The following is a 19,209-nucleotide window of genomic DNA, read 5'->3' as shown; positions in this document are numbered from 1 at the left end:
TTTTTTTAATATTTATTTGTTTGTTGGTTTGTCTGCACTGGGTCTTAATTGCGGCATGCGGGATCTTCATTGCCATGTGCAGGATCTTCGTTGTGGCATGCGGGATCTAGTTCCCTGACCAGGGATCGATCCTGGCCCCCCTGCATTGCGAGCACAGAGTCTTAACCACTGGACCACCAGGGAAGTCCCAGGCCATGTTAATTTTGAGATTCCTATTAGCCCGATGGAATTGTCAAGCCTGGAGCTCAGAGATGTTTTAGGTGGATATAGAAATTTGGATGGAATCACATAAAACATAAAGAAGAGAAACAGGCCTTGAGGAGTTCCAATGGACAAACACAGATATTTGTAAGGGAAAGAGTATGGGTTTTGGCATTAGAAATATTGGAAGAGTTTCTTCAGGTTTACTGATTATTTCCTTTGTATCCAGTATGCTTATAAGCCCATTGAAGGAAATTCTTACCTCTGATATCATGTTTTTCATTTCTAACTTTTCCAATTGCCTTTTTTTGGGAGTTTCCGTATTTATGCCCAAATTCCTCATCTGCATGTGTATGTTATCTACCTTTTCCAGTAAATAGTTTAATATCTTAATCATAGCTATTTTTCTATCCCTGTTTCATAATTCCAAAATCTGAGTATTTCTTTTTTTTAATTTATTTTATTTATTGATTTTTGGCTGTGTTGGGTCTTTGTTGCTGCACGCAGGCTTTGTCTAGTTGCGGCGAGCGGGGTCTACTCTTTGTTGCGGTGTGCGGGCTTCTCATTGCGGTGGCTTCTCTTGTTGTGGAGCACGGGCTCTAGGCATGCAGGCTTCAGTAGTTGTGGCACGTGGACTCAATAGTTGTGGCTCACGGGCTGTAGAGTGCAGGCTCAGTAGTTGTGGCACACAGGCTTAGTTGCTCCGCGGCATGTGGGATCTTCTCAGACCAGGGCTCCAACCCGTGTCCCCTGCATCAGCAGGCGGATTCTTAACCACTGCGCCACCAGGGAAGCCCCAAAATCTGAGTGTTTCTGAGGCTGGCCCTATTGACACCTTTATCTTTTGATGATGGTTCATTTTTGTCTTGGTTTTGTGCATCTCATTTTTTTTTTAATTGAGTTTTGGGCAGTGCATGTGAAAGAATGCTGGAGACCGAGGCAGGTAACCTGTATTTGTGGTCTGTAGTGGGCACACCTATTCTGTCAGCCAGCCCATCAGTGTTGGGGGTTGAGTCAGTCTGGTAAGGAGTTGGCTGGCTTTGGATTTTGCTGTAGCTGTTGATGCTTTCAGTACACCACTGGACTTTAAATGCCTGCAGTGCTGGGCTGCCACAGGGGTTTTCTCAGTGTTCCTGTTCCATTCTCTGCTTTCAGCAGGTCCTGCATTCCTGAGACACAGTGAATGCCTCTCTCTACGCCCTTTCTCCTCCCCCAGTGGTAGATTCCTCTTTCTTGGGGTTCCTGGTGGGAACAGACTGGTTTCTTGGTTCTCCTACTCCATCTCAGTATTAGGCAGGTTTTAGGCACCCTTGCCTTCAGGGTGGAACTTTCTCAGTACTCTCCTTTTTGTCAGTGCTAGGTCCTCAATATGAGGGGTTTTCCTGTCCCATCCCCAGCAGCAGATGGCTTTGATTCTATCTCCCCACTAGCAGTAGTTACGTTACCCTGAGACTGTGCCCGGGAGGGTTTCTTGCCTTTCTCTTAGGCACAGATGGCTTTTACCTCATATGAGAGAAGGGTCCACAGTTGTAGCATATTTTATGTCTGTTCCTCCACAGCAGTCATTCACAACCTGTATGCCTGTACCAGTGAGGAAGGCTCTTTTAGGCCTCCTGTCCTCATGCTTTCTCATGAGCACTCAGTGGATGCCTATAGAGAAGAACTGATACGTGCTTATGGTCTCCTCTTTTCTCTCAGGCTTGCAGAGATTTGAAACTGTCACGTTGGCCCCTACCAAGCCTTTTACAGTTGGTTAAAAATCTAGTTATTTTCATCCTAGGCACTTTTATGGCAGTCGTCTCTTCCTCCTGTGCTTCGTCAATTGTGAAACAGTTTATTTCTCCTCTCTCTCCTCAGAGGGACTTTTCACCCTTGAAATTCAGTTCATTTGGTTGCCCTGCAACCTCAGCTCTCTGATGAACTCCAAAAAATATGATTCTGTTGATTATCTGGCTATTTCTAATATTTATGACAAGGGATAGTGATGTTCTCTTGTGGCTTTGTACATGCTAAGTGGAAACAACTCTAGAGTTGGTTGTCTAAGTGGACCATGTTGTTCCCTTTCTTTAAAAGTCCTTTCCCAGTCTCCCCTTGCCTTCAGGGTGAGGCCTAAACCCCTGACCCTGATCTGTCAAGACTTTTGTGATCTGGCCCCTGTCCATCTTACCAGCCTTAACTTGCACTCCAGGTGCAGGGATCTTTTCATATCTGAGCAAATCATTATCAGTGTTGTAGAAGAAATTCTGTTTGTGGTTTTTATTTATCAGTGCCTGAGAATCATGTTCCATTCTTTAATGAGTGTTTCCTTCTTCTAAGATGCTTTAAGATTTTTTTGTTATTTTTCTTCTGTGTATTTAAGCATAGATTGTGGCTTTGTATAAGCAACAGAAGTGTTTGTGTATGTGAGGAAGGAAAGATCCAAGAAAATAAAATATTATTTACAAATTAGTTCCATTATTTATGTTGTTGCTCTTGGCTACTGATTAAGACTGGCAAAGAAAATAAAATTGTTCCTGAATAGATCTTGAAATCCTCATCTTCATCTGCCAAATTGTGTGCAGCAATTGGAAGGCAGGTGTGTCATTTGTTAGTTCAGCATTTCACAACCAGTGTGCCAGAGTTGGTGAGCCAGATATTGTGACTATCTCCTAAAGTGGGTTGTCTTCTGTCACCAGCAGCCTCCTCCCTTTATCTGGAAGTGCTGTACAAAAGGGTTACTTATCATTTTCTGTGTGTGCCACGACATGGAAAACGTTGGAATGCACTGGGCTGGATAATTTCTTACCTCCTTCTAAAAAAATTTTATGACTATTCATAAGTTGGAAGTAAAGCAGTTGTAGGGTATTAGTAATAATTATAATTGGCAACTACCAGAGGGTGAATATATGCTAGGCACTTTACGAAACACTTTACCTGTATCCTCATTTCATACTCCAGCCAATCCTATGAGGTAGTTGCAGTCATCAAAGACACTTAACCTAAGGTCATATAGTTAAGTGGCAGAGCTGGGACATAAAGTCAAGTAGTGAAGATCTGCGTTTTAATCATCATGATTTATTTCCTACATTATTAAATTATGCGCTAGACATGGTTCGTGGTTTCTTCTCTCATGTTTTTCCTCTACTTGAGCTTTGGGTACTTGCTCATAGCAGATGAATTGTTGGAAAATGACCTATTTGAAAAAAGTTTTTTTCCAAATGTTATGGGTAACATAAACACCTCTCTAATTAAGCGAGATTTTCTGAGCACTGTGACCCCAAAATAATAGCTGTTATCACTTGGAAGGCAAAGCATTTTGAAATAGTTATCTATGATGCAGAGTGGGAGTGTGGCTGACCAGTGTTCCTGAAGTGCTCAAGTTAAGATGTGTAGATTTTCTTGATTCATTCATGACATGATAATGGTCATTCTCTTATCAAATACCAATGCCAGAAACAACAGAGAACAAAAGGATCCCTGGGTGCTGAAATCATTTGTTAGAGATTAAAGTTCAATACTAAGGTAATCTAAAAGCATCCTAAGTCATTGTAACCTTAAAGAGGACTCTGAATGTTGAGTGATATTCCTTCATCACCTTTCACATGGTATAGGATGCTGAGGCAGTCTAAGCCATAGAGGAGGAGAGGTCTTTTGCTACTGTTTTGACTTTAGTTTGAGGTATAATGAACGCTTTGTTTGGAATTAAGAATATTGCTATTTATTTTTCTCTCTATGCCAGGTCGGTGATGTAGTAGAAGTACAGGCAGATGAAACCTTTCCCTGTGATCTTATTCTTCTATCATCCTGCACAATTGATGGAACCTGTTATGTTACTACTGCAAGTCTTGACGGGGAATCCAATTGCAAGGTAATGGAGATTAAACCTTGCCTAAACATTTGAGCTCAGGATAGTTAATCATACAATACTCCATCCCACTGCCCCCTAATCTTTTATCTTATTTTTTCCTGTTTGTGTAAGTTTTGTATTTGAAGACAGCTTTTATATAACTGTCTTTGAACTTCTAGCAAATACTCAACTTTGAGGGAAAGGGTGGTGTTGGGTGAGGAAATCCACACCCCAAATAAAAGCCACCACATTTTTGATAGCACTGTTTGCATTTCATATTGTCACTAACCCATTCAATATTTTATTTAGGCTTTTAAAAATGAAAGTAGTCTTAGGCTGAAACTATATAACTATGAAAATAACTTCACCCTAAGGTACTCTAACCTTACAGTTTGATCTGTTTTTATTTTTAAAGTGATGACTATCTTCTTGAAAAAAATGATTATTCCTGGCATATAGAAAATCTAACCTGGAATGGTTTGATTACTTTTAAAAAATACCTTAGGGTGTAGTTTGGCAAATATTTGCTTTATTTCAACTAGGAAGAATTATAAATGTGTTAGAGTAAATTTGTTCAAACTGGAGGATAAGTTACTTTCCTCCAGTACTTTCCGGCACTGTCAGTTCTTGGCTATCATCCAGAGCTCCACAGGGCATGAACATGTATCCTCTGTATGCTGCCTTTAAGGAAGAATACTAATGTGCTCACCTCTGTGTGTATCCTTGAGGGCTTTTCTCTGCTTGTTTATTCCATCTGGGGTTGAGGACCAGGACTCAGTATGTGGGAAAGGAACTTAAATGCCTGTTAGATAACTAATTTTTTTCTTCAGGGGCATGGTGATGAACTAGTCCCATTTAAACTATTGAAAAACAAAGTTGTATTTGAGGGAATGTCAAGATAAAAATCGAGAAATCTACCTAAAGATTTCCTAATAGGGAAAAAGTTGTTTAGAGGCAGAAAACTTTCAAGTGGTTTCATTTTCCAATTAAGTTGATCTGATAAATCAGCTAAAAGTACATAGGTTTTCCAAGTCAGGAGATAGTTTTAAATGTAGCTGAGGCAGATCCATAATATTCTCCGAAGACTGTGCAACAGCTTTCCCTTCAGCATAAGTGGTGCAGTCTTTGAATCTGCGTCAGCCCTTCTTTGATGATTTATAAATGGGTTCATTGGAGCTTGCCTTGAGTTCTGGGTCAATCAAGTAAGTACATAATATACATTAGTAGAATATTCTAACTGTCTGACTAAGGCAAGACACATCATCTCCCAGCTCCTTACATAAATTGTAGCCACTCGAAGCATTTTCAAGATCATTAATTTTGCTGTTTGTATAATGGAAACTATTGATGAATTTTTTCTTTCTGTTAGCAAAAATGTTAGCATTCTTATGACCAAAAGGGTTATGTTCAATTCTTAGGTGTATGTTAACATCACCATACACTGTGGTGAGCAAAATAATAGGTCTCAGTTCTATAAATAGGAGAAAAAAAATGCATTAAATTTTTCATGGGGTTTTCAGTTAATTATATGCATGCTGCAAATGGAATTCTCTCTGCTGTCAGTATCAAGAAAAGCTTTTAGTTTTCTCATTATCTTGGAACTCCCCTTGTAGCAGAGTTATCTTTCTAATTATTTGTAATATATTTTAAGAGTAATACCATCAAGTTTATTTAGTTGGAAATGTGCATCAATATTTGTATCATTCTGCCAAAGCCTCTTACTAAAAACATAGAGTGTTCATGAAATCAGGTGGGTATACGATTACACTTTTTTTGGGGGGGGCTGTTTTTGCTTTTTCTTCTGCTTTCATCTAGACACATTATGCGGTACGTGACACCACTGAACTGTGTACAGCCGAATCCATTGATACCCTCAGAGCAGCAATTGAATGTGAACAGCCTCAACCTGACCTCTACAAGTAAGAATTACCTGGTTTCATTTTACTGCTGTCTGATGGCTTTGCTTCTCTTTGCCACCAGTATTGCAAAGAAACACCCACCATTTACCAGCCTCCTTGCATCTGTGTTTTTATGAGCTGTTCCTTCCTTCTGGCAGGCAAATGAATCAAATCAGCCTTGTTCACTACCAGCCTAAGACAAATCATTGTGGGCCCAGGCATCTTACTTGTGGTTTTTCTTTTATTATTGTTATTTGTAGACATGGCCGTCCATCACATTTTAAGATTATGTAATCCCGTAAGGCTGATCTATCAAACTCCTGCATTAGCCAGAGTTAATTAAAACAAAAATAAACCACTTTATGTGTCATCCAACATTAAAGAGAGGAGATATGGAGCCATGCAATTAGTAGGCACTTTGTCCTTTTTTATGAGGATCATATTGAACTGAGTATTGTATATAGGCTGTTTCTTGTCCAAAGTAAACAGTTAAGTTGAGGGAGCAGTGAAATGGTGTGATTTCCTCTATTTTGCTATAGTTAGGCTTTCTGGAGTAGATTTACTCATTCACAGTCATTGTGGGTTGTCAGAAAATTTGGCATTTGATTTTTAAGACTGGTTACTTTGGTTGATTAGAGCATGGTGTTAATGAGGATAGAATAATAGGTTTTATCCCCAAGTGGGCCAATTAATTATATTCTATTCCACCTTTACAGATGGCATCCATCACTCATGCCAGCCATCTGGTTAATGAATGCTGTTGGTCATAATAGGGGACCAAATGGCAGGATGTGGCTTACAACAGTGCCCAGTAGTGGAAAAACAAAGTATTCATCCTACTACATGAATAATATCCTCCCTCCTTCCCATCATTCCTTCTTTCCTTTTTCCCTTCTTCTTCTGTATCCACCTTGATAGTAGGAACTTAGAATCACAAAGCAAAATAGCTGTTCCCTGCCTTTAGGGAACTCACAGTTTGCAAAACAGTAAAGCTAGGCTTACAGTACAGTGAGATGTAAAAGGCCCATAGAATCACAGAAAAGGGAGTGACTGATTTTGCCTGAGTTAGACAATAATATACATCCTTGCATATTTATAGGGTAACTCCTAAATTTCAGTTACCTTAAATATGAAGGAGATTTTTAGTGAGGGAAGGTTATTCCTAATTTCTTTAGACTAGATTGAGTACCCTTGGTATGTGACTTCAGAATACCTTGTACTTCCACCACCCTAGTGGTCATCACTCACATTGTAATTGCCTGATTGTCTGTTTTAGGGCAAGGAACACATTTTTCTTGCTTATTAGCAAGCATAGTAATGGTGCAATTAATACATGATGAATGAAATGAGCAGACCCTCATATTTTGTGTATTTAGTAATAATCAATTTTTCTGAAAAAATTCTAATGTAAGTTATAAAATACTCATAACATTCTTGTTAAGGAGGATTTAGAGCTTTTTACCCTATTTTTCAGAAATGTAGATTACCATATGCATAGCCATATATCTGCTCACTTGGTCAGATCAAGCTCAGTATTCAGATCAGCTGCAAGACAGTTTGGACATTTCCAAGATGGTGACCAAGTGTTCCCTAATGCCGGTGGTTCCCAAACGGTGATCCCAGGCCAGCAGCATCAGCATCGCCTGGGAACTTGTTGGAAATACAGATTCACATTCTTAACTGAACCATAAGCTTGGGGATGGGGCCCAGAAATCTGTGGTTTAAGAAGCCCACCAGTAATTCTGATGCATGCTCAATTGAAAGAACTACTGAACTAATGGTTTTAAAAGTTGTTTTAGCACCAGAAACCTTTCTTCACATGAATGTGAAATAGAAACCAATTATTTATATGGAGTATAGATGAGAGGGGTAATGTGTGCATGCACGGTGCCAAGTACATCTTGAAAATCAATTTAGAATCTTTGTTTACATTCTTATTATCCATAATATTTTTTAAATTAGTTGAAAATGTTACATACCATATTGGTTCAACTTAACTTTTTTTAAAAAGAAAGACAGTAGGCTTTCGTAGTTCATTGTCTTATCTCTTCTTGCATTTTTTGTATTTTGATTCATTCCCATATTGGGGATAAATAGATTTTATCTAGATATAGAAGACACGTGTGCTATTATGTTCTTTTTGCAGGTTTGTTGGCCGAATCAGTATCTATAGTAATAATCTTGAAGCTGTTGCCAGGTTAGTTTATAATTCCTTTAATCTGTCCTTTTGGGGGGAGCAATGTTTCTCTTTTAAGCCCATTAAAATAGTTGAATACTTTCCTCTATAGAAAGGGATGTAAAGGTGAATAACCCTGGAGTAACTAGCCACTAATGGGTCTTAAGTAGCTGACCTTGTGATTGGTAGCAGCTCAGAGTGTGTGTGTCCTGGTAGGGGGGTGGTGTTGGAAGTGATGCTGAGGGTTTCTAAAATTGTAGAGCTCCAGACACTTTGACCAATAATCCCAAATATGTTCTAAGCACTGTATTTATTGTCCTTGGCTGTGCAGTGCCTGACAATATTGGAAGTATATTTGGAGAACAGTGTGTTAAGGGACAGTAATTTAGGGACTAGGCAGGAGATAAAATGCTGGGAGAATTAGCTGGACTTAAGTAAAATGAAAAGTTTAATCATTTATAATGTAACAGTTCATGGAAGAAGGGGTGTTTTCTTCCCTCTTCTATCATCCAGTTAATTATCTCAACTTTTCCACTTGGCCTTTATAGCCAGTACTCAAAAGGAAGTTAAAGAAACACCGGGTGCCCAATGATCGCCCAAAAGGCGTGTTTACTCTCTATAAATATGGCAGTGTGTCTTTCCCACCTTGACATTTGCTTTCCCAGCCTTTTACTGTCACCTTTCCTTTCTGTTTCTTGATGTCTGCTGTTCTGTCCCGTTCTTGTCTTGCTGTCTGTGACTCATAATCCTTTTATCTCTATGCATCTCTTTACCTCTGTGTGTCGCTGGCTACTCCTGTACTGTGTGTGCTTCCATCTGTGCTGTACCCTCAAGTAACTTCAGAGGGAAATATCTTTCAGCTGGTCCTGTGTTAGTAAGCATATGATATAAGTAAACAGATACATTCTGAACCTTTTGGAGATAGATGTATGTTAGGGCAAAATATGTCGCCAAAGTTGATGGTGCTATTTGTTGGGCTGTTTGGATAAGTTGTGTTCATTTTTTGTTTAGGTCTTTGGGACCTGAAAATCTCTTGTTGAAAGGAGCTACACTAAAAAATACCAGGAAGATATATGGTGAATGTTTTTTTAAGATATACTTACTAGAAATATGTCTTTTAAAGCCTGTGCCTAAAGAGTGCAGTTAAAAATTGAACATGGCATTTAATTCTATTTAATCTAAGCCTATTTTTAGGTGTTTGGAATTTATAAGATGGTAAACTAACTTGAAAACTATGACAAACTATGTAGAATTAAAATTATACTATAAATGATATATCAACTGGTGAATAGAAGAGAGTTTAGAATTCCTACTTTTATAGAGTGAAAAAATTGGTAGATCCAACTGGGTGGGGAGTTGGGTTGGCAATCTCATTTGAAACCTAATTTTCATCATATTCTTATTCCTTAGGAGTTGCTGTTTACACTGGAATGGAAACCAAAATGGCATTGAACTACCAAGGGAAATCTCAGAAACGTTCTGCTGTTGAAAAGTTAGTGTACACCACAATTTCTTTAGTTGTTATTGAACTGAAATTGTTACTTCTCAGTAACTGTAAATAACAACCATAAGCAAAAACAACATAAATTGTAATGGTGCTACCATTTTGAGTACTTTTTGTGTTCTAGAAACTGCTCAGTGATTTGTATGTCTGATTTCGTTTAATCCTCTGAGCAACTCAGAGTAATTCCTGTTAGCCTGTTCACTTTATAGATAGAGAAATAGTCGTAGAGATGATAAGTGATTTACCTAAGCTCACTTAGCTATTCAAGGGCAGGGTTTAGTTGAAATTTATTCTCTTTTGCTGCTGGATAATGGTTTGGGGTCCCCTTGTTGCTATATGTAAGGAGGTTGTACAACACAGATAATAGTCTCCTGGCAGATACTTAAGTGGTACATGACACACACCTTCAAGCCAGTCACCGCTGGCACAGACCTCACTCTCCTGTTGGCGTGGATATCCAGTATATCAGTGACACCCTCTCCATAGCTCTACTTTCAGACTAAGAGTATCCACACTAAGTTTGCAGATTTCACATTTGCTCCTCTACCCTCTATTCCAAACCTTTAGGATTCAGGGAAATGGAAACAATCTACTCCTTCTATAAGGATGGAGTAGGTAATGTGTGTGTGTGTGTGTGTGTGTGTGTTCTGTCACTTTATAGGATCCTTACTAAAGGTGTGTTGAGCCATTGCACTTTGGGTTGGGGCTAGGGATGGCTTTTCCATTTTACCACTCAAGAATAATGCGTTAGCAGTGATAACAGGTTCATCTATACAGGTCTGTGCTATGGTTACACATCGTACACAGGAGAAGCTTTAGAAAACTGAACAGTTTAGTTTATACCTGGTTGATATCTTAAGTAATTAAATGGTTTTTAAATCCATGATATCTTATTTTTCAGATCCATTAATGCCTTCCTGATTGTGTATTTATTTATCTTACTGACCAAAGCTGCAGTATGCACTACCCTAAAGTATGTTTGGCAAAGTACCCCATATAACGATGAACCTTGGTATAACCAAAAGACCCAGAAAGAGCGGGAGACTTTGAAGGTAATTTGTTTTATGCTGAAAATGTTAACCCTAGCACACTGTAACAGAGACACCCTTTATTGAAATGTTGCTCAGATAATGATACCTTTGGTATTTGGGTTTTCTCTTGGTTGTATGGTAGCCCCAAGCCATTAACTGTTTAAGAAATGTTAGAATTTTTTTGTTTTAACCCTAGGCATCTATCCTTGTTTTTAACTCTTTGGTTAAGAGTTTTAAGCAATTGGGCAAGAAGGTCTGGCATGTTAATATATTATGAGCTTGTGATATATCATGATAGGAACATAATGGGTGCCTACATTCATACTGGGGGGTGAGAGGAGCAGAGAACTTAAGGAAGTGAAAAGTGTTAAGTCAAGGTACATTCACTGAAGAATAGTGACAAAATTCAGGGTGTTGTAAACGTTGTTTTCATGTACTGTGAAAATGTTTACCAATGATATAGTGTCGTTGGAAAGAGCAGTGCTTTCAGCGTTGAAATTAAAAGATAGAAAGTTTATATTACACTTGCTTGATGGAACTGTGCATATAATCAGCATGAACTATTTCTTTTGTTTAGGTTTTGAAAATGTTTACCGACTTCCTGTCATTTATGGTTCTGTTCAACTTTATCATTCCTGTCTCCATGTATGTCACAGTAGAAATGCAAAAATTCTTGGGCTCCTTCTTCATTTCATGGGATAAGGACTTTTATGATGAAGAAATCAATGAAGGAGCCCTGGTTAACACATCAGACCTTAATGAAGAACTTGGTCAGGTTAGAACTTATTTTTACTTAAAATAAGTTAACATAGTAACTTATTTCTTGTAGTCTGGATTACCAATGTATGTGACCATTTCTGTGATTCAACGAAAATTCCTTTATGCAGGCATGTAACGAAGGCAAGCGATGTTTTCATAACTATAACGTCAATTATTTTGCTGGCATTTTGAAATCAGTGTGTTGAAAGTACACCAATTTATGTATTAAATTTGAATGTTACGGAAATTCTCTTTAAAACTCACCTGGTGGTGTTGTTAGATTATGGGCTCTTGCTTTGGAACAGGAAACATGTAGTCTTCATCACCATCTATAATCATTTAGGGATAGACTATGGGGCAGTGGAAATAAAGCTATTTTATAAATGCATTTTGTTCCATAAACAAAATTGACCAGAGTTGTCCTATGGACATTTTCTTTGTACATTTCTGATCAGATGGAATATAGACCTAGAAAGCAGAGTTGTTTATTCCAGTGCAAGAATTTAAATGAAGGGGAAATGTGAGGGCATGCACTCCTCTAAATGCTTTTTGCTTCATATACCAAGGTAGTCCAGGCTTTGACCTCGCTGCTAACCCAGGTTGCTTTCAAATGCAGTGCAGTCTAGCTGTAATTCTTCAAGTGATGACTTCTTTGGTGCTTTTCTTATCAGTATTGAGAAAAGTTTTTCCCTTTGTCTGAATTTACTGTGTGTCATGTAATGATCTTTACAAGCTGAGGGGATTTTTTTGGCTTGCATTTAATTCTCTTGATATTTAGAATGTCAAGACTGTGGAAATATCATTTCTGTAACTGGGAGATGCAAATTCAGTTAATGGAACTGTATGGCTGGAATAGGGCCTCACACTCGTTTTGAATGGTGACGATTTGCGCCTGTGCCTGAAAACTCTCCTCCTGAATTCAGTCCCCCTCCACCCCCACTCTGTATTTCTGTTCTTTACACAGCCTTTGACTAAACCAGAGTACCCTCTTGACAACTACAGTCACAAGGGTGAAAGGACTCTCCAGATATCATTATGTTGAAACCTGACTCTAGGACTCCAGGATCCCAGACTGTGGCATCTGCATTCCACAGAGATACTGAGTCACTAAGGATAGAATAAGCAATGAATGAACGAATGCTTTTCCCTTAGATATTGTTCCCAGAAGTTTCTTTTGTAGGTCACTTCAGCTGCCACAGCTGACCTTAGCCTTTTTAAATCAGAAGTTTTCATCCAGGGAAAGCTGAGTAGAACTACTCTAGTCCCAACAAAAGGTATCAATCTGCAGCTTTTTTGCATGGGAAAAAAATGAGTTATAAGCCACCTCTGGTGAACTTATCCCTGACAGCTGATTTAGTTGACTAGATCTGCCTATTCTAAATCCAGTGCCTGGCTATATGGATTAAGGTACCCAAGGGTGAACATGGCTAGTCCCAGGCTACTGCAAATAGAACAGCCATCATTCTACATGTGGCACCTAATTCTCACCAGAGACAGGCAGGATATCCAGGCCAGATCTCCACCTCAGCAGATTCCATCTTACCTATGGTAACATAGTCTTGTTCCTATCATCAAGACTTACTTACACTGCAGAACGTAAAGTAGAGCTTTGGGTAATGATGTAGTCAGTTTGATCAGTGAAAAGAAACTACAGTTTTCATTTCAGCCACCACTTCTTTCCCCCGCCAAAACCTGCTTTTCTGGATGTGACTGTCATTTAGTCAGTTATAAGGTAATAACCAGACCACCACTTCAGTTTGTACACTGTAAAAACAATTTGCCATCATGATCAGCTTACATGTGTAGAAACTACCTAAATGAAAATGCAAAGAAGTCTTGAAATGGTTTCTTAGGACATTTAGCATTCATGGACCAGTATACACGAAATTAAGTGTAACCAGTTTCCTCCTTGATGAGTCATAGTTTAAAATCTATAGGGCTTTTATGTTACTTAAAAGCAGTGTCAGTTAGTTTCGATCAATACCATTGCAAACACTTGCTTAACCTCTTCCTAAGTGACCCACATTGGTATTAAAAAAAAATAGGAAGATATGTTTAGGACAGTGTTGGTCTTTGACTTGAGAAACAAAAAGAAGTAGACTGCTCAGTTCAATTGGAAAAGAATGGGGTCTTTTATGATCAGACATCAGTCCTTTTGACAGCCAAATGGTTTCAACTTTGAAAAAATGGTGGGGATAGCCTCCTCCTTCATATCCCCTCCCAGTCTCGCAGCTATGCCCAGTGGTGTGTCAGAGTATATAGTGTGATTCCAGTAATTCAATCCAGTGGTTATGTATTAAACTTCTGTGTTATCTAAGATATGTTCTTGGTATTGGGGTTACTATTATGAAGTAAGCAAGAAACCCTTGAGTTGTTCAACATGTAGTTGGGGAAACATACATATCATACCCTAACTATAGCAATGTGACGATAATCAGAAAAATCAGGGAATATGGAATGATGGAAAGAGTCTAGTACTGTGTGATTTTGGTCAAGTCAATAGCAATGACAATCTACATCTGTATAACACTTACAAACATGTTTAGTAATCTTTATAGCCTTGTGCAACAGTTTGATTATTTAAGGCTAATATTTAATGTTCAGAGAGATGAGGAGATTTTTCCAAGGTCATAAATTTAGTAGGTGGTGGAGCCACAACTCCAGTCCAAGTTCTTCACTAGGTTAAACAATATGAAATTTTTTGACCAATTTTGACCTGTAAACTAGGTGATTTCATGTGATCAACCTTTATTTTAGGGCTCTTTCTATTCTGAACAGCTATCTCACTTTAGGCTTTCTATCCATAAATTGATGGCTTTGAGCTTGCTGATAGAGAAGAGCCTTTCCTGCAACTGGCTCAAACCTACCACTAAAGAGGAAGAGGCTGTTGAGAGTCAGAGGCAAGCAGTAGCCTCTGACTCATCGGCCCTCACTCTCCTTTAAATATGAGAATACTTTTTAATAATAGCCAATCCTCTCCTCCCCTTGTTCTGAGTATAGGGCATATATTAGATAGTGGTTCTCAAAGCATGATCTCAGGACCAGCATCACCTGGGAACTTATTAGAAGTGCACATTATCTAACCCCACCCCAGAGCTACTGAATGAGAAACTCTGGGGATAAAGCCCAGTGATCTGAATTTTAACAAGCACCCTCCTAGTGAGTGTGAGGCAGACTACAGTTTGATAATTACTCTATCAGGGTATAGTTTGTTGGCCTATACCTGTGAGATTAATTGTACACAGATCCATAGTGCACAAACTGTTATATATAGGCAAACACTTTATTTAAATACACATTCATTCATTCATTTATTTATTTATGGCTGCGTCGGGTCTTCATTGCTGCGCGCAGGCTTTCTCTAGTTGTGGCGAGCAGGGGCTACTCTTCGTTGCGGTGCACGGGCTTCTCATTGTGGTGCCTTCTCTTGTCGCGGAGCATGGGCTCTAGGCGCACAGGCTTCAGTAGTTGTGGCACGTGGGCTCAATAGTTGTGGCTCTCAGGCTCTAGGTGCGCAGGCTCAGTAGTTGAGACACACGGGCTTAGTTGCTCCACGGCATGTGGGATCTTCCCGGACCAGGGATCGAACCCGTATTCCCTGCATTGGCAGGCAGATTCTCAACCACTGTGCCACCAGGGAAGTCCCTGCACTTTATTTTTTAAAGCTATTACCTTTGGGCTTCCCTGGTGGCGCAGTGGTTGAGAGTCCACCTGCCGATGCAGGGGACACAGGTTCATGCCCCGGTCCAGGAAGATCCCACATGCCGCGGAGCGGCTAGGCCCGTGAGCCTTGGCCGCTGAGCCTGCGCGTCCGGAGCCTGTGCTCCGCAATGGGAGAGGCCACAACAGTGAGAGGCCCGCGTACCGCAAAAAAAAAAAAAAAAAAAAAGCTATTACCTTTGTCATCTATAAAAGATTTCAAAATGGGTTAAAGCTCATCCAAGTGCAGGAGCTGCAACAACATAGGACAACCTTCGGGGGAAAATGAAGGTTAATAATTTTGATCAGAAAAAAAGCCCCAAAGAATTTCATTTTAACTGGAAAAATCTAAATGATACAGGAATAATACCACTTGGATTAATTTAAAGAGAGAATTCAAACTTGGCTGGCTAACAGGAAAATAAAGAGAAGATTGGAATGCTATATTTGTGCCAGTGCTGCTACCATGAAATGCTTTGAAAAATAATTAGAAAGCAACTACTGCTGCAGTTCATCTCTTTCTCCCTTACATAATAAAAACCTTAATCTTGTACTTACGTTTGTTCCTGTCAGCCCATAATTTTAACTATTTAAGTATAAATTGCCAAAAAGGAGGATAAAATTGTGGGTTTCCAAAAGCCAGATGTTATAAATAGAAGAGATAAAAACTGAGATAAAATGAAAATGCTCAAAATGGCTTATTTTACATGGGAAATTTATTTCATAGCCTATTTTTTCCATTATTTATGAAAGTATGCTTATATTATACTTTAACCTATCATTATAAACTCTGCTCCTTTTTTTAATTTGGAAATTTTTTGGAGGAGTATCTGAAAATATACATAGTATGTGGAAGAAATTTCATTTATATTTTTGATCATCGTTGACTTACTGTGTCTAATTAAGTAACATTATTTCCCCATCTGTCTATATTCTGTAACTCTTATATACATTCTATGACATAATGCATTTTACTTCAATCCAGTATATTTATAGAAAATTTTACTTTTCAAAGAAAGGTTTTGTTACATCCCAGTTAGTTTAAGTTCCTATCCAATATGTTTTCTCTGTGTGTGTGTGTGTGTGTGCGTGTGCGCGCACGTGCACGCACGCATGTGTCAGTGTGTCAGAGAGAGAGAGGGAGAGAAATAATGGTCAGTAAATTGTTTCCCACTTGGAAAATTGACTTTTCTTATGTTAACTTCTTTATATCAAAACAGGTCGGTGTTAAGTTGAAGGGGTCTTAGTTTGATAAAATAGCCGCATTTTTCCTGCCTATTAATCTCCTACATTTAAGTAAGTCTACCTTAGACATGTGATACTATTTCAGTATCTTTAAAAATACTTCCTCATTTATCATTCATTTGATAATATTGCTTCTGTAATTACCTGACATTTGACAAGTTTTTAGAAAAGGTGATTTCTATGGATATGAGAATATCCTTTTAGTTATTCCTTATAGAAAATTAATCACATTGAAGAAAGAATGCATATGTTTGTGTTCTTGTTTTTAGGTGGATTATGTATTTACTGATAAGACTGGAACACTCACTGAAAATAGCATGGAATTCATTGAATGCTGCATAGATGGGCATAAGTATAAAGGTGTAACTCAGGAGGCTGATGGACTCTCTCAAACTGATGGACCCTTACCATATTTTGACAAAGCAGATAAGGTGGCATTTTCTGCGTTACCATTTTACCTTGAGAAATCAATTTATATAGGCATGTGTTAGCATAGTAGAAATTAAGGATTTGGGCACGTGACATAGACTTTTGAATAACCATCTGTTTGTTCTTTCAACTTCACCTTTCTTATTTTATGGACAACTCCGGAATTTGTAAACAAGTAGAATTTATAAGAGAGCATTATGAAACATGGCATTTGGGTAAAACTTTCACTTGACTGTGTGATCATAATTTTTGGTGCTTTATCTTTAAAAATATGAGCTGCTCCAAGAATGATGTCTATTGAAATCATTCAAGTCCCAGCAGTGTCTAGGCATGAAATGAACCAGAGTCTCCCTGAACCTGAGCTATTGCCAGATTGTGAATTAGAATTGAATGAACTCTTTTTTTTTTAATTAATCAATTTATTTATTTATTTATTTTGTCTGTGTTGGGTCTTCGTTTCTGTGCGTGGGCTTTCTCTAGCTGCGGTGAGCGGGGTTACTCTTCATCGCGGTGCGCAGGCCTCTCACTGTCATGGCCTCTCTTGTTGCAGAGCACAGGCTCCAGACACACAGGCTCAGTAGTTGTGGCACACGGGCCTAGTTGCTCCGCGGCATGTGGGATCTTCCCAGACCAGGGCTCGAACCCGTGTCCCCTGCATTGGCAGGCAGATTCTCAACCACTGTGCCACCAGGGAAGCCCTGAATGAACTCTTTTAGGCCATGGAGATGTCACTGCTTTGGTATTAGGTGGCACTACAGTAACCTGAATGAGTTAGCATAGCCCCTAGGGTGTGTTAGCTGAGAACCAACCATGTTGGTAGGGACCAGGAGAATATGTAGTTCATTTGAGTGTTATGAATTTATAAATTTTTGCTACTCAGTTTGCTGGAGGTTATAACATTTTCTCACATTAATAAGCTTTCTCCGTTCATTGACTAGTTACCAAGTGTTCACAGTGAAACTAATATAATCATTTTTCTGTTACTGTTCAATAGAATCGAGAAGAGCTCTTCCTGCGTGCCTTGTGTTTATGTCATACTGTAGAAATTAGAACAAACGATGCTGTTGATGGAGTTACAGAATCAGCTGAATTAACCTATATGTCCTCTTCACCAGATGAAATAGCTTTGGTCAAAGGAGCTAAAAGGTAAGCATGTACGTTATGCTAGATGAATAATTTCGAGAGGTACAGTTCTGCCTATAGTTAACAATATGGTATTTTTACTTCAAAATTTGTTAAGAGAGTAGATCTCATATGTTAAATGTTCTTACCACAAACAACAAAAAAGTAAAGGGGACACAAAGAGCCTGAGAAATGTTGGGATATGTCTCTACCTTGATTGTGGTGATGGTATCACAGATGTATTCATGTGTCCAAACTCATCAAAGTGCACACATTAGGTATTCGCAGTTCTCTATCAGTTATACCTCAGTAATGCTGTTTTAAAACCCAGAAATAAGTTGTAGAAAAATACATTAACATTTTTGAAGAGTAAAAAAAATTAAACAGGGCTCCCCTGGTGGCACAGTGGTTGAGAGTCCGCCTGCCGATGCAGGGGACATGGGTTTGTGCCCCAATCAGGGAGGATCCCACATGCCGCGGAGCGGCTAGGCCTGTGAGCCATGGCCGCTGAGCCTGCGCGTCCAGAGCCTGTGCTCTGCAACGGGAGAGGCCACAACAGTGAGAGGCCCGCGTACCGAAAAAAAAATAAATAAATAAACAGTTCTTGTACTTCTCCTGAGAAAGCGAAATCACAGGAGAACAGGAGTTATTTTGTTCCTTCTCTTATTTGCTTCAATTACCTTATCTTATAAGTATCCTCATTCTTTAATAAGGAGCCAAGCTACTTTATCTGAAAGTTTGAAAAAAATTCCCAAACCTAACCAGTTAAGACCAAAAAAAAAATAGCAATGCGTAGATGTAACTTGCATTACTATTTATGCATTCCAGCCAGAAGTCCAAATATTCATATTATAGTTTGGAAATCCGATAATAATGGCCACTTTTTGTACAACACATGTTCTTGCTGAAGTGCTTCCAGCAATTTTGATATCATTTGGTAACTGAAAGTCCTGTTTTATCCATGAAGCCCAAGCTAATTAAGTGGATAAAAGTCACCCCATGTGTTAGCTACAGAACTGGAATCACAGATTGCCTCTTTCTTGGTTACAATTTGTGACTGGGCATTGACTTGCTCTGTGTTAACATCTCAGTGAGTAAAAGGAAGTAAAGTTATAGATTGAGATCTTATGAAAAAGAAGAAAACAATAAACAAGTATGAATAATGCCAGTGCAAGAGGAAATTAATTATTCTTTAAAGATACACAAAGGTCTTTTTTATTGTGTTTCGCAGGTATGGGTTCACGTTTGTAGGAATGCGGAATGGTCATATGAGAGTAGAGAACCAAAGAAAAGAAATAGAAGAGTAAGTAGCACTGTAT

General features: G+C 38.8%; 1 protein-coding gene across 4 annotated transcripts in view; it reads left to right on the top strand.

Moving 5' to 3' along the window:
- Positions 1-19,209, top strand: part of ATP11C (ATPase phospholipid transporting 11C (ATP11C blood group)) — a 167,652-nt gene that overhangs the window by 90,197 nt on the left and 58,246 nt on the right. For all 4 annotated transcript variants that reach the window (XM_082610483.1, XM_082610481.1, XM_082610480.1 and 1 more), the window contains 10 exons: positions 3,920-4,048; positions 5,843-5,946; positions 8,072-8,122; positions 9,113-9,177; positions 9,512-9,593; positions 10,507-10,657; positions 11,214-11,411; positions 16,609-16,770; positions 17,763-17,914; positions 19,122-19,193. In XM_082610483.1, the coding sequence (XP_082466609.1) occupies positions 3,920-4,048; positions 5,843-5,946; positions 8,072-8,122; positions 9,113-9,177; positions 9,512-9,593; positions 10,507-10,657; positions 11,214-11,411; positions 16,609-16,770; positions 17,763-17,914; positions 19,122-19,193 (1,166 nt within the window). The remainder of the gene's footprint in view (positions 1-3,919; positions 4,049-5,842; positions 5,947-8,071; positions 8,123-9,112; positions 9,178-9,511; positions 9,594-10,506; positions 10,658-11,213; positions 11,412-16,608; positions 16,771-17,762; positions 17,915-19,121; positions 19,194-19,209) is intronic.

This window comes from Mesoplodon mirus (assembly GCF_964341445.2).
Source record: "Mesoplodon mirus genome assembly, chromosome: X".
In the NCBI taxonomy this organism is placed as follows: Eukaryota; Metazoa; Chordata; class Mammalia; order Artiodactyla; family Ziphiidae; genus Mesoplodon; species Mesoplodon mirus.
The sequence above is the reverse complement of the archived record's forward strand: the minus strand, read 5'-3'. Positions and strand labels throughout refer to the sequence as shown.